Below are 14,166 nucleotides of genomic sequence, written 5' to 3'. Positions count from 1 at the left end.
ATGCTGCAACAAAATAAATGATGAAATAAAACGAAATACTTTCCTTTCTAAATTAATAACAAAACGTTTAAATACTAAATTTCTTTTGGACATACTTTCTTTTCTTGTGTTTTTTAATGCGTAACTGAATGACTGAGTGTTCGCCAACCGCAATCTCAGAACCCATACAAGGGTTGCTGTATACAACGCAGCTGTCATACCCAACCTTATGTATAGTTCCAAGGCATGGATTCGGTATCATCATCACATCAGGTTGCTAGAGTCTTTTCGCATCAGACGACTACAGCAGATCCTCAGCCTCCATTGGTAGCACAAGGTGTCCCATTCAGAGATTCACAGGAGAGCTGAAGTTGCCCCTCTAGAGTCGGTCCTTATATGTCGCCAGCTTCGATTGTTGGGCCACGTCATCAGGATGCCCTCAAATAGACTACCTTGAAGAGTTCTCTTCATTCAGCTCTCTCAGGGCCAATGAAACGTTGGCTGCCTGAAGGAACGTTACATAGACTGCATCAGGCTCACCCTGCTACAATATCCCCTTCAATCTTTTGGAGACTTTGGCAGTGGACAGAGACATTTGGCATTCCACATGTGATAGCGGGATGGCCTTCTTCAACAACGAGCATGAGTGAGCAGCTACAGAGCGTCGTACACTGAGATACCGATGAGTGGCAGTCACTCACCATCAAACTCCAAATCCTGTCTTCCTGTGCTCTATCTGTGCACAGCAGTGCAGATCATACATCAGGCTTCACAGTCATCAACGAAGTCGCAGAGTCAAAAAAAAAATGAAGATGTCATCATCCACATAGATGGACGACCATAACAAACTACCTGATTGTCATTCACACATGAACTTAAAAATGAAACTCCCTTGATTCACAAACGCAATAAGTATTTTAAACACCAACTGATTTATTTTAACGTTCTCCTAACGTCATTTTTTGTTCTATATTTCACGGTATCACGTGGCAAACTCTGTAGTTGCTTTTCCAATTTTGAACCCTCTTCCGCTGTCTTCTCTTGAAAAAGGACTAATAGGTCTGAAATATATTGAGATTTATAACACCATTGAATACAACAGGAAAAAAAAAAATTTACTGTTGTTTAGAGTTAAAATTTGTGTGAAAAAGAAAAAACAAACAACAAAAAAAAAAGAAATTTATTTCTTTTGTTTTCATTTAATTTTACTCTATATAAAAAAAAAAATCTCGCATTGTTCTTGGCTTTTAATTTTACCTTATAATTTTCTTCAACAATGCTTCAAGCAAACTACAATCTACTTATTTATATATATATATATATATATATATATATACTAGCAGTTTCGCCCGGCTTTGCTCGGGCCCTATGTACTGTTCATAAGGTTATGTGCATATGTATATATTAAAAAGTGTGAATATGTAAAGTAATACCTTTCTGTATAATAGTCTTCCTTAACTACCATAGAGAAAAAAGACAGACATTTTCACTTTTGTAGATATAGATAGATAGATAGATTGGATGCAATATATAACACTGATTTAAAAAGTATATAAAAAAGACTCATGCACCACCACCGAGAATCGAAACCAAAACGTTCAGCTCACGATTGATTCTGCCTCTGCCGTAAATGACTGGGCTATGAAAACATGTTTACTGCAAGGCTAAAAATTAAAACATGAACCAATAGCTACAACGTTATGCATTAGTAATGCCGGCGTTCGACCTTCACCTGGCAAATTTCATTTTTTTTAATTTTCACACTTTTCCACCGATTTTTCCGGGCTAAAACCCAAATATAAAGTTTTGCATGGATTCAAATACCTTATATATGAAGTTTGATGTCTGTAGACCAAAAACTCTAGGAGGAGTTTGGTAGGCAAAATTTGTGCAACAAAAATATATACATATACATAAATATATATGGAAACAATTTTGTGTTTCCTGTAAACATTTTACGCAAATATTATGCAAGTATAAATCATGTAGAATATCTGCATGAATATAATTACACGTAATAGTTTACTAAAGATGATCATCCCATAAGAAAACCGAAAAAAACTAATAGGGAATTAATTGAAATGAATATTTAAAAGAATATGCAAATTAGTTAGATCTTTTGCAGATGGATGCAATTGTACATTATTTGTATTTTCTTTTTAAATAAGTAGAAAAGAGGGTTTTTAATATGAATATCAATACACCCAAAAGACAAACGAATTTATAGGAGTACAGATATCTATATATACACGCATATATATATATATATATATACACACACACACACATACGTATAATATATATACACACATAATATATATATATACACACACATATATATACGCATATATATGTGTGTATATATATACACATATAATATATCTATATATATACACACATATAATATATATATATATATATATATATATATACACACTTTTAGAGTTAATAATGGTGACTGATCCCTATTAATCCTTAACTGTGCATCAAACGGATACCATAATACTTAGTCTGCTGCACTTTATCATAGCAAAGGGTTGTACAAAATTTCAGCCAAATCAGCCCAGTAGTTTCCGAGGAAAAATGAGCGGACAGACAGACTAAAAGAAATATAGATTCTTTGCTTCCCTCTTCTGGGAAAATTGGTTATGTTTTCTGTGATCTGTACTGAAACGAAGGAAAACTGAAGAAAGTCATTAGAATGTTCGTGATTATCCATGCTTGATTATCGAATTAACATTTAAATTTTTTTTTTTTATTCTTGGTTTGTTTTAATACGTTTACCTTTTTGATCTTTCAAGATCTTTCCAATTCATTTTCCTCCAAAACTTGTAACTGTCAATTAATTCTGTTATTGAAATCCAAAATCAACCCGACATGAAGTGGTCCTTTTTTTTTTTTTTTTAAATGATTAAACTTTGAGGATCATTTAACTTTCCGACAACAAATTAGTTTTAAAACGACGACCAAGAAAACGATCCGATGAAAAGAAGGATTGTCTCATCTTATAAACATCATCTGATGAGCATCTAACTAAATTCATCTTTAAAAATCTATAATAATAGCTCAAAATACACTGTACTAGCAGGACCTGTCTCCCAGCATGGCCCGGGAAAATGAAGGAAACTCAGAATTGCAATTATCTATATATTAATAGGATAGCTTGTGTGTTATTTATTTTGTGTGTCACACTTACATCCGAGTGATTGTCATTTGATTGTTATGGACTTCCATTTCTTGTAATAAATAATTTTACCAAGAATTTTTCATAAGTTTTGGTTTCGATTCAAGCTGATGCACTCAAGTCATATGGATATATTTTTTTTATTTTTAAAATCGATAGAACATTACCTCTATAATAATATATACGAAATCTGCAAGAATTAAAATATCATATTTAAGCATACTTTACGACCAGGCTATGCCGGGCGTCTCTGCTAGCTTAGATAAATACTTTTGCAGTTTTAACAAAAGAGCTACAATAATATCAGAGCGTCTCTATTTATGCTGAACATCTACATAATTCTAACATCAATAGGTTTCATATGAATGAGTCCCTGTATGTTATTATTTGAAAACGAGGCTACATCAAAGGGAGGTCACTCATATGCGAGTCATATATAATTTGATGTAACCTCAGACTTTCTTCAGATGTATCTTATAACACTCTGGAATCTTTCTGTCAAAATCTATCTGGAATTTAAAATGAAACTTTTTATTTAATCAATGGAGATAGCATGTTCTTGTTTCTTAAATAATAACCAGATAGAAATTTTAAGTATTTGCTATTGTGTGTGTCACCTGCAATAAAGATTGAACCTTCAAAAAAAAAATATATATATATATATATATATATATATATATATATATATATATATATTACAATAGAAAAATGCGAGCATGAAAAGTAATATAGTTAAGCTTAAACATGGAAAAGTAAAGAACTAGTTGTTAAAACTGGAAAAGAAAAGGACAAGATATTCTAGTAAAAATATGATATATTTATAACTTAAAATATTGCAGCATGAAGAATTGATTATATAATGTTAAATTAAATTAAAAAAAATTTCTTAATGCTGCAATGTACAGCATAATCACATTGACACACCAATTCTCATCAGATCAACAAAGTTAAACAACCTGGAGCCTGGTTAGTACCAGATGAGTGACCATTTGGGAATTCTAGGCACTGTATGTGCTCTTTGTTCATCTCGGCATTGTTTCCAGTCATTCTGAACCTCCACTTGCCACTGGTATTTAACAATGTCGACTCCAGAGAGGTGTGGTTGGAGATTGCGCAACTCTTACAATGGGTATCCATAGTCTGTCAAGACTGAAGAAAGCCATATATATACAGGGTGGCCCCAAAAAAACACAAAAGCTAAATGAAGGCCATCTAGAACATATGCTGTAGAACGGAGAAAAAAAGGGCAAAGACCCTAGTGTTTTGATGTCACAAAGGCCACTACACAATTCAGGTCATTACCTTTCCAATGAGCCTTCATTTGTTAAATTCTGATCAATAGTTGCTGAGATTTGAATATAAAATTGCCAAAAAAGGTTGTGTGTGTATGTATATATATATATGTATATATATATGGTGACCCAAAAAAAAACAAAAGCTAAATGGAGGCCATCTAGAACATATGCTATAGAACGGAGAAAAAAAAAAGGCCAAAGACCTTTGTGTTTTGATGTGATGTTTTGAATATAATAAACTAGTTATGACCAAAGTTTCATTTCATTCGGACAAAACTCTAAGAAACGGGGCCTAATTAGAGTTGGGCCCGTTTTTTGGGGTCACCCTGTATTATACAAAGCGATTCGACATCGCTTGTGAATTTGATGTTTTTATGAAACTTTCTCCTTTGAAGGAAGTCGGTTCAATCTTCCTAGGGTAAGTGGCGCTTCAGTACAGTAATTTACAGCATATATTGTTGGCTCTTTCATTCAACGTTTCCTTTTATCACCACTTTGATTAATTAAAAATATTTTCCATCAAATACAAAATTCTGAGATCGCCGCATATACGTAGCCAATGATTTTTGTACAAATCAATAAATTTATACTATATATATTTATGCATACATACGTGTTGCAATATTTTTTATGAATGGAGGCTATGATTAAAAAAAATTAGAAGGTTCTACTTATAGACACTGCCGATAGGAATTGACCAATCAAATGGATCCATGTTCTATTAGCAACCAATCAGAATTGCCCCGTAAACATATTAGATCTTTTAGAATTCACGCACATAATTTTTCATGTCCACATGAAAAAGATCTTTGTTCTTGGCCTACAAAAGTGTAAAGTCCAAAACTTATACAGATTTGCTACCCACCAAAAACTTTTTTTCATCTCCAAGACTTATACTACCCCCTATGGTTACCAGCAAGACAATCTGATGCTGTCCGAATTTCAAAATAGTGATGTACAATTTTTTTTGTTTTGTTTTAGTTGTTTTTACTTGGGAGCCACCACTTATCAAGGCTCAAAGGTCATTCGAGGATAAGGAGTAATGAATGCAAGGTTGTAGTAATTATTAATAGTGTAAATGGGGTAGAATTTGATTATTTATATGGAACGGTTTAACCGTAACTTGTTTACATTGGATTTGAAGTCTACCATGTTGTATTCAACCGGGAAGCATGTCAGTGGAATAGTGTTCCACAGGCGGGTAGTTCTGGGAAAGAAGTTTAGTTCATGGAATCTTCGGTTAGGTTTAGGCATAGATTATAGAAAGTGGGAGAAATTGTATATGATCTATGATTGATAAAGAATTTTATTCTATTTCGTTTTCTCTCAATTATTTGTTGTTTTTATTTATTTTTTTTACAATTTCACAACTGTTAACTATACTGCAATTTTAACCATCTAATATTAGCTATTGATTTTTTTTTATCTAAATGGTGAATGCTCTGACGAACTGCAGACACTTGTGCCCCCACGACGTAGACACCCCAGACAAACCCGACAGGCAGCTAAATCCCACCCCCACACAGTAGAGATCCCTAGATGTAAAAGATCTTTCTACTCCAGTAGTTTCTTCCCCAGAACCGCTAGACTCTGGAATTCCATTCCAGGTCCCTGCTTCCCTAACTGTACTGACATGCAGAAGTTCCAGTGTAACGTGAACCGACATCTTGCTGCCCAAATCCCAACATAGTGCCCCAGTAGTTGCTGCCCCTGATAGTAGTCCCCTTCACCAAAGTGGCAATGTGCCTTGTTTGGGGTGAAAATGTAATAAAAAAATAAAATAAAAAAAAAAATAAATAAATAAAAAATTTACATATTAAGAATTTTTTTTAATCATCGGGTTTAATCTTAAGGTGAGCCCTCTCCCCTTTCATATCTAAAAATTGCTACGTTTATTGTTAAATGATTCCACTGGAATTGATCTTTCTAGAAGATTTTTCTGTAGGTTTCGAAAAGTTTTTTTTTTTCCCTTCTTCTTTAGACATTTAATTTTTATTTTAAAAGTTTAGTACAAAAAATTGTGACATTTCCATTTGTATCGTTTGAATTCATCGAACTACTGTGCTCATCTTGAGTTTGATTTTCACAACGTTTCGGTCGATGTAACCTCCGACCTTCAGGTGTATCTTGTCGAACTCAGGAATTTGGACGGAATTTCGAAGTAAATAAAGGGTTCCGCTCGAAATTCCGTCCACATTCCCGAGTTCGACAGAAACATTCCCGAGTTCAACAAAATACACCTGAAGAAGGTCGGATGTTACATCGGCCGAAACGTTGTGAAAATGATACTCAAGATGAATCCAAATTATATGAATAACTAATCTTCATTTCAAAAATTCAGAAACGTCATATTTTTGTTTGTTTTAATCCGTCTCCCTTCATCACAGTAACATGTAAAACACAAGTTAAAGTTCCTGTCGAGGTCGTACTGATAAAAGTTATCGAATGATAATTGGTATTTGAAATCAAATTTAAATTAAAAGGAATTGGATTTCCTCTTTTCGGTTCTTAATTTTGTTTGTATTTTGTTTTTGCTTTTTTTTGTTTTTTGTTTTTTTTCGTTCTATTTTTTTCTTTTTTTTTTTTCGTTTTTTATTGCCATTAATTTGTGCAAATTCTTCAGGATTTGAAATGTTTTCAGATTTGGGAATTAACGACCGTAAAATTTCAAAAATCTAATCGCGCCATTAGTTGCGTCTTCATATTTCTATGAGAATTTTTTTTCTTTTATTTATCCATTAGTCCGTCACGCTTAAGTTTGAAATTGAATAAAGAATGTTTATTTATCTCCTCTCCAGGGAAGGTTATACATGAGGTCAGGTGTTTTTTGTTTTGTTTTTTTAGAATAAGCACACTCTGACCTACAAAAAATACCTGAGCAGCCTCATCGCCATTCTCAGCAGGATTGCCTCAAACAATAAACTAACGCCTTCTCAACGTGTGAGAAGGTAAAGCCTGGCAAGGTTAACCTCCTAGGACTGAACAGAACAATACTTTGGTTCAATTGCAACAAAGTCACTGTTAGTGTCAGGCTGATTGTATTTTGCCTTTTAATTTATACTAGCAGGGCTGCCCGCCACTGCCCAGGACCAAAGTGCAACATATTTTTATTAATACTTCTATCACTTCTCTGTTTTTCTCCCTTTCTCCTTCCCTCTTAAACTTTCTTCTCACCAAGTCCATTCCTCTTTCTAAACACACACACACATACATATTCTCTTATTCCTCAAAGAATGAATTGGCAGAAAAGAAGTAAATTCTTTAAAAAAAAAAAAAAAAAAAGCAGTTACCTCCCACTTTATTTAGTGGATGACCCCCCCCCCCAACCCTGTTGACAAAATCTTTGCCAGTTTAAGGTTGAAGAATGATATTTTTTCTAAATTTTAGATATTATTCATCCGGGGCAATACTGATCACAAACATACCAACTTTGTGTTTATATTTTGTCACTTTTTAGCTTTAGTTAGACATACATAGATAGATACATACAACTACCCTTTATATAGATCGGCCCAGTAGTCTCCAAGAAAAAGTGGAATGGACAAACAGACAGACAAAGAGAAATATAATATATATATTTTTTGTCTAACTAGTAGTCCCTATTAAGAAAGATAGGAAAATTATGAGCTTAAATTTTTTTAAATTTTTTTAATCTTTGAATTTTCTCTCTTCCTGCAGGTTCGGCTTTGTAAAGCAACTGAAGAAACATGTTGATTGCGTACTGGGTCCACTCATTGATGATGAAATCGAAAAGCATTCTGCTGAAATCCAAGTGAACACCATTACGAAACAAGGAGGCCAAACACTTGTGGAGAAAATTACTGACAACATTATACGCTCTAAACTGTACGACTTTAACCTTTTATTACAGTTCAGTACAAAAACATGTAATTAGAACCCAATAGTTTTGTTTCTTTTTTTTCTTTTGAACATGGTCCTAACAGAATGAAATATTGATATCTAAATCAAGCTAATTATTGGTTCTGTAAGAATTAATCTAATTAAGCTATAAATATTATTACTAGTTTTTAAATTTTGACATGGTGAGACGATAACGACTACGGAAGGCAGTAATTGCTGAGAATTTTGGCTAAGTAAACCTCTGGCAGGTTTTGGGTAGGATTGAAACCGCTATCTTCAGCCAATGCTCATCTGGAACCGTAGAGTTTCAACGTCTTTATCAACTGCGCCACGGGCCCCGAAGGGCGATCAAGGTTTGACCTTTTGGTCTTATAAATCCACGTTTATTTATTATTTGATCTTCCATGGTCGGGTCCATATCGAATGGTATATGTACTGTTTTACTTAGAATTCATTTTTGAGATGAGTATTGTTTATATTAATTTTTTATTGCAGACTATTATTCTCATCTTTATTAGTTGTTGTTTACAGACGTTTCGGCCAACTATTCCTCTGGCCTTCGTCAAGTGGTAATCGCGACGGATAGGAACTTTGAATATCCTGACTGTATTCTCAGCAATCTATAGTTGTTGTCGTCTCACCACGTTTTTTGGCCAAGTAAGCCTGGATGGCTGTGATTGCTGAGAATACAGCTAGAAGATTCGAAGTTCCTATCCGTCACGGTTACCACCTGACGAAGGCCAGAGGAATAGTTGGCCGAAACGTCGTGAAACAACTAAGATGAGAATAATAGTCCGCAATAAATAAAATTAATAAATAATACTCATCTCAATAATGAATTCCAATTAAATAATATATATACTAGTTTTTTGTTTTTTTGTTTTTTGTTTTCTTTTGTTTTTTTTTTATATTATATTAAACCAATTGTCAGAAAAAGATTTGGAAAAAAAAGTACTTTAAAAAAAAGTAACATGACTGAGAATATATAGAATACCAACAGGGAGACCCGACATTGCTCGGGATTGAATGAAGTTCAGTGAATGTTCCATATTTCCAATACTTTTATTGTCATCGAAATCGCCCATTCATCAATCAAATTAATTGGCTGCTCTAGTCAGGAACCGACTGTGGTGCACCGGAAGGAAGCTTCACATGCCTCCCTGCACTGACTTAGTCCACAATATATTGTATTCTACATTGCATTGGAGAGAACTTATTGTTGATTTTCTGAAATTATTTTTACTTAATGACTTGAAATAAAATTTAAAATGCAAAAGTATGATGGTTCAGGCATTAACGTCAAAGGAAAGAGTAAATCGTAAGCTAAATGTTTTGGTTTCAATTCTCAGTGGTGGCGCAGGAGACTTTTTTTAAAAACTTTTTAAATCATTACTATATATTGTGTCCAGTATAATCTATATATATATAAAAGCAAAAATGTATGTATGTATGTGTGTTTGTGTGTTCGCTAAAAACTTTCGACACACAGAACAAAAATTTACAAACTTGGTATCATATTGAAGCCCCATCCTTCGCCCGAAAAATTGGCCAAAAACGTTAATTTTTTCACTCCAAAATCGACAATTTTCGACAGGGGAAGGGGATCAATAAAAACGGTCCTCTTGTGACGACGACCGGTTCTACGCATGCGTCAGGTGACGTCATGACCTGATTTAGTTTAAATAGTTGAACAACTGACTAAATTTCATGTACGTCGTGTTAGCTCAGTTGGTTAGCGCGTTGGGTCAATATCTAAACGTTTTGGGTTTGAGTCGTAGTGTGAGATGTCTTCTTTTTTTTTTTTTTGATTTTTTAGATTTATATATTGAACCAGTGTTATTTAAGCCATTTTTCACGTAACGTTCGTTTTTCTGGGGTTTTTTTTTTACTTCGCTTATCCACCCCCGACCACACACCCAAAAACACTCGGGTACCACTGATTTTTTAAATTTTAATATTGAAAGAGGCTTATTTAAGCCATTTTTCACATGTTTTTTTTTAACATTCGTTTTTCTGTTTTCTTTTTTGTTTTTTCGATTTTTACATTTAACATCGTTCGTTTGCCTTACGCTAGTTTTTTTTTTTAATGTTTTTTTTCGATGTTTTGATTACCCCCACCCTCCCCCTGCTTAAGTTTTAACGTTAGTTTTTGTTTTCTTTGTTTACTTCATTTATAACAAATAAACCTAGTCATTGACCTCATTTGCTGAATAGCTATTGCTTACGACGTCATCGTCGTCATACGGCTCTACGACTTCTGTGCAGGCACCTGTCAATTTGGTTCTTACTTAAATAAATTCAAACATCTTTCAGTAACTCATTCTGGCTGGCCGAATGGTTCATGTTTTTTTCACATTTCATTTTCAAACTCAGGTCTTCAGGTTCGATCCTATCCCCCCCCCCCCACCGATTTCTTTTTTATTTAAGAGCACACACACCTCCAAACACCCGGGCAATGCCGGGTACCCCCACTAGTCTATATATATAAAAAGCAAAATATGCGTGATCATTTTATGTATATCTCGCAAAGGCTTTTTTCGCCGCGATTCTCGAGGGGCTTACTATGTCTTAAAACTTTTTATATACCATCTAAATCATAATATCGAAGATTTGCGAACGCGCGTCGCGTCTAGATTTATTTACATCGACTTTTATAAAAATCGACTTTTTAATATAAATAAAGTGAAACTAAATTGAAATGTTGCATGTTCTCGGCTTTCGCGTCGGAATGTTCAGAAAGCAACCAGCTTTTGATCAATGTGAAGTTTCTCCTTATATCAAACAATTGCTATTCAATTTGGACAATCCCCTTTAAATGGGGAGCTGGTCCCCCCACCCACCACACACGCGCCATCATCTTGGGGGAAGCGAAAACTGCCCCGCATTGAAACAAAGTAAACAAACCCCAAAAAGCTGCCCCGCAGTAAATAAAATACTGCCACATAAACGTAACGCTCCTGCGATGACCTCATTAAGCAGCTACCTGTCAATCAAACCTCTTTAACTCACTTTATAACCCTTAACTTAACATGCTAACCGATTTCTCTCACTGGTGGCCGAGGTGGTTAAGTGGTTGGCTTTTGTTTCACCTCTGCGTCAAGGCTTCGGGGTTCAATCCTATCTTCCTACTAAAACTTTTTTTTAACACCCACACACCTCCAAACACCCGGCCAACGCCGGGTACCCCCGCTAGTCTGTAATATAAATCTCACATGTCTGTTTGTATGTATGTATATTTGTATGCCTCACAAAACTTTTGACAAAAACATTAATTTCTTCACCCTAAACTCAGCCTATTTTGTACAAGGAGTGGTCGATTTTTTTTCGCCGACATTTTAGCAAGTCATCGTCACCGTTGGATTGACTTCGGTTAATTTAAACGTTTTTGACTTCCGGTCGCATCATGGAGACATCGACTAAGACGTCATATTTATCTTCTTTCACTTTCTTTTTCACGTTCGTGACATGGGTTCGAGCCTGTCTGCCTACTACCACTTTTTTCTTTTTTTTTTTGCTCAACACACACCTCCAAACACCCGGGCAACACCAGGCACCCCGGCTAGTATAATAATAAATACAAAATGTGCATTAATAAAAATATCATATTTAAACGTATTTTACAACCGGGCAATGCCAGGCAGCCTGCTAATCAATAATTTAAAAATAAAAGTAAGTAATATATTAATAATGAAAAAAAAACAAAGAAAAGATTGCCTTTACTTTATATACTAGATAATCACTAGCTCTGTCCCATGTTGTCTGTGAGCTTCAAGAATATAAGCATAGACTTGGCTTTCTCTTTCTTCATCCTATTTATGATCCAATCCTTGCTTTTCGTTACTTGTGGTGATTCATTTGGATTTGAGAACAATAATTTGTTACTGATTCTTCAAGCTGACAAAGACCTGACATTTTTAACAAGGATCCAGAAGTCTTGTGAGTGCCACGAATTTGGTCTCATCAATCTTGAAAAATCCCAAAGATAATGTCCATCAAAATGATCTCCAAACTATTGCTTAACTGAAGAGGATCATCACAATCCAATTTAAGTTAGTTATTAACAGAGGGGTTAGGGTCAGTTATTAACAATTTCGCACGTTGTATCCATTGATTTATTTTCATTGAATAGTGATAAAACAATGACCCTAACTAGAATATAAAATATTTGATAGCTTTACAGTGTTATTTTTCACTAAATTGTTACTGATTGTCGAGAAGAACCCCATAAAGACATGTTATTATACTTCACATATAATCAAATCGATTCCTGAAATAATTCTATTACAAGCATACAGAGTTCAACCGATGACTGAAAACGAACCTCAATGAAGCTCTTGACCAATTACTAGCTCTGCGACGATTCCAGTATTTTTCCCGATTCCCATACTATTACCGATTTTGATTCTTTTGAAATCTATAAATATTTGGCTATAAAATGGTTATTTTTAAAAAACGACCAAGTTCTCTCTGATTCTCTCTCCTCTGATCTTGATCACGTTGTACAATGGGGAAAGGAGTGGCTGGTTACTTTTAATGCATCTAAAACCAAGCTATCTTTACATCATCAACGTTCTGATCCCCATCTGGCATCAATTAAAATGAATGGCTCTCGTCTTGGGGAGGCCTCAAGTTTTGACAGGCTTCTGTGCTTGACCTTTACTCCTGATCTTAAATGGAATATGTACATCAAATCTGTTGCCAAGGCCGCTGGAAAAATTGTTGGATCCTTCTATCGATCCAGTAGATATCTCACTGCTGATGCAATTCTCTATCTATATAAAAGCCAGATACATCCAAGGATGGAATACTGTTGCCACATATGGGCAGGAGCTGCTAGAAAAGACTTGTCCTGCCTTGATAGGGTTCAAAATAGACTTCGTGGCCTGGTGGGAGATGTCCTTTTCTCTTCGCTGCAACCTCTATCTTACAGAAGAGATGTTGCGAGTTTGTCTCTGCTTTGTCGTTATTTTCATGGAAAGTGTTCGACTGAGCTTCAATCTATGGTCCCCCCTCGCCAAACTTTCACAAGAAACACTAGACTAGCTGAAAACATTATCAATAATTTTCCCCACTCTTTATCTGTACCTAAACCTAAACATAGATTCCATGATCAAAGCTTCTTTCTTAGAAGTGCACGCCTGTGGAATTGTCTTCCATTTTCCTGCTTTCCAGCTGTCTATAATATTGTTGTCTTCAAGTCCAACGTGAACAAGTTTCTAATGAGCCGTTCCACTTAAGTTAACAAATTTACCGAACTTCCATTACTATCGATTACTATATTGTCCTTTTGACTACTCTACACTCTTTAACCCTTATCCTTGAGTGGCCTATCGGCATTGATAAGTGGTGACGCCTATGTAAAAAAAAAAGAAAAAAAATCTTTGATTATCGCAAATGCTCATGTAATCAAGTTGGTTTCCGCACTCATTGTATTACAGGCACACAGAGTTCAACCGACGACTGAAAACAAACCTCACTGAAGTCCTTGACCAATTACAGAAGAATTTCAATGCTGAGTTTGTCGTGAGTAAACAGACGAATCCCGACTGTTTTCTCTCCTCCAACAAACCCGATGATTTTAGTGATGAAGATGGCTCTTATGCCACCTCATTTAATCAGGTAATTTAATATGTTTCGATATTATCTTTCGTATGTGGATATATACATATATATCTATAAAACTGAAAGTGTCTGTCTGTCTGTCTGCATTTCCCTATGCAATAACTCTGTCAATTTTCAGTCTACAGACTCGAAGTTTGATATTTTTTTTTTTTTTTTACACAGTGATCACCACTTATCAAGGCCCGGAAGTCACTCAGGGATAAGGGTTATTGCAAGTACATTACG

General features: G+C 34.8%; 1 protein-coding gene across 4 annotated transcripts in view; it reads left to right on the top strand.

The window, feature by feature from the left end:
• The window catches only part of LOC145243622 (protein broad-minded-like), a 403,332-nt gene that overhangs the window by 55,675 nt on the left and 333,491 nt on the right, over nt 1-14,166 (top strand). For 3 of the 4 annotated variants that reach the window (XM_080106643.1, XM_080106644.1, XM_080106645.1), the window contains exons 3-4: nt 8,137-8,304; nt 13,758-13,938. In XM_080106643.1, coding sequence (XP_079962769.1) covers nt 8,137-8,304; nt 13,758-13,938 — 349 coding nt within the window. The remainder of the gene's footprint in view (nt 1-8,136; nt 8,305-13,757; nt 13,939-14,166) is intronic. The other variant, XM_080106646.1, reaches the window with a different exon arrangement.

The sequence above is a fragment of the Euprymna scolopes genome, chromosome 22 (genome assembly GCF_053919585.1).
Source record: "Euprymna scolopes isolate OS-2025 chromosome 22, ASM5391958v1, whole genome shotgun sequence".
NCBI lineage: Eukaryota > Metazoa > Mollusca > Cephalopoda > Sepiida > Sepiolidae > Euprymna > Euprymna scolopes.
This window is presented reverse-complemented; position numbering and strand designations above follow the sequence as displayed.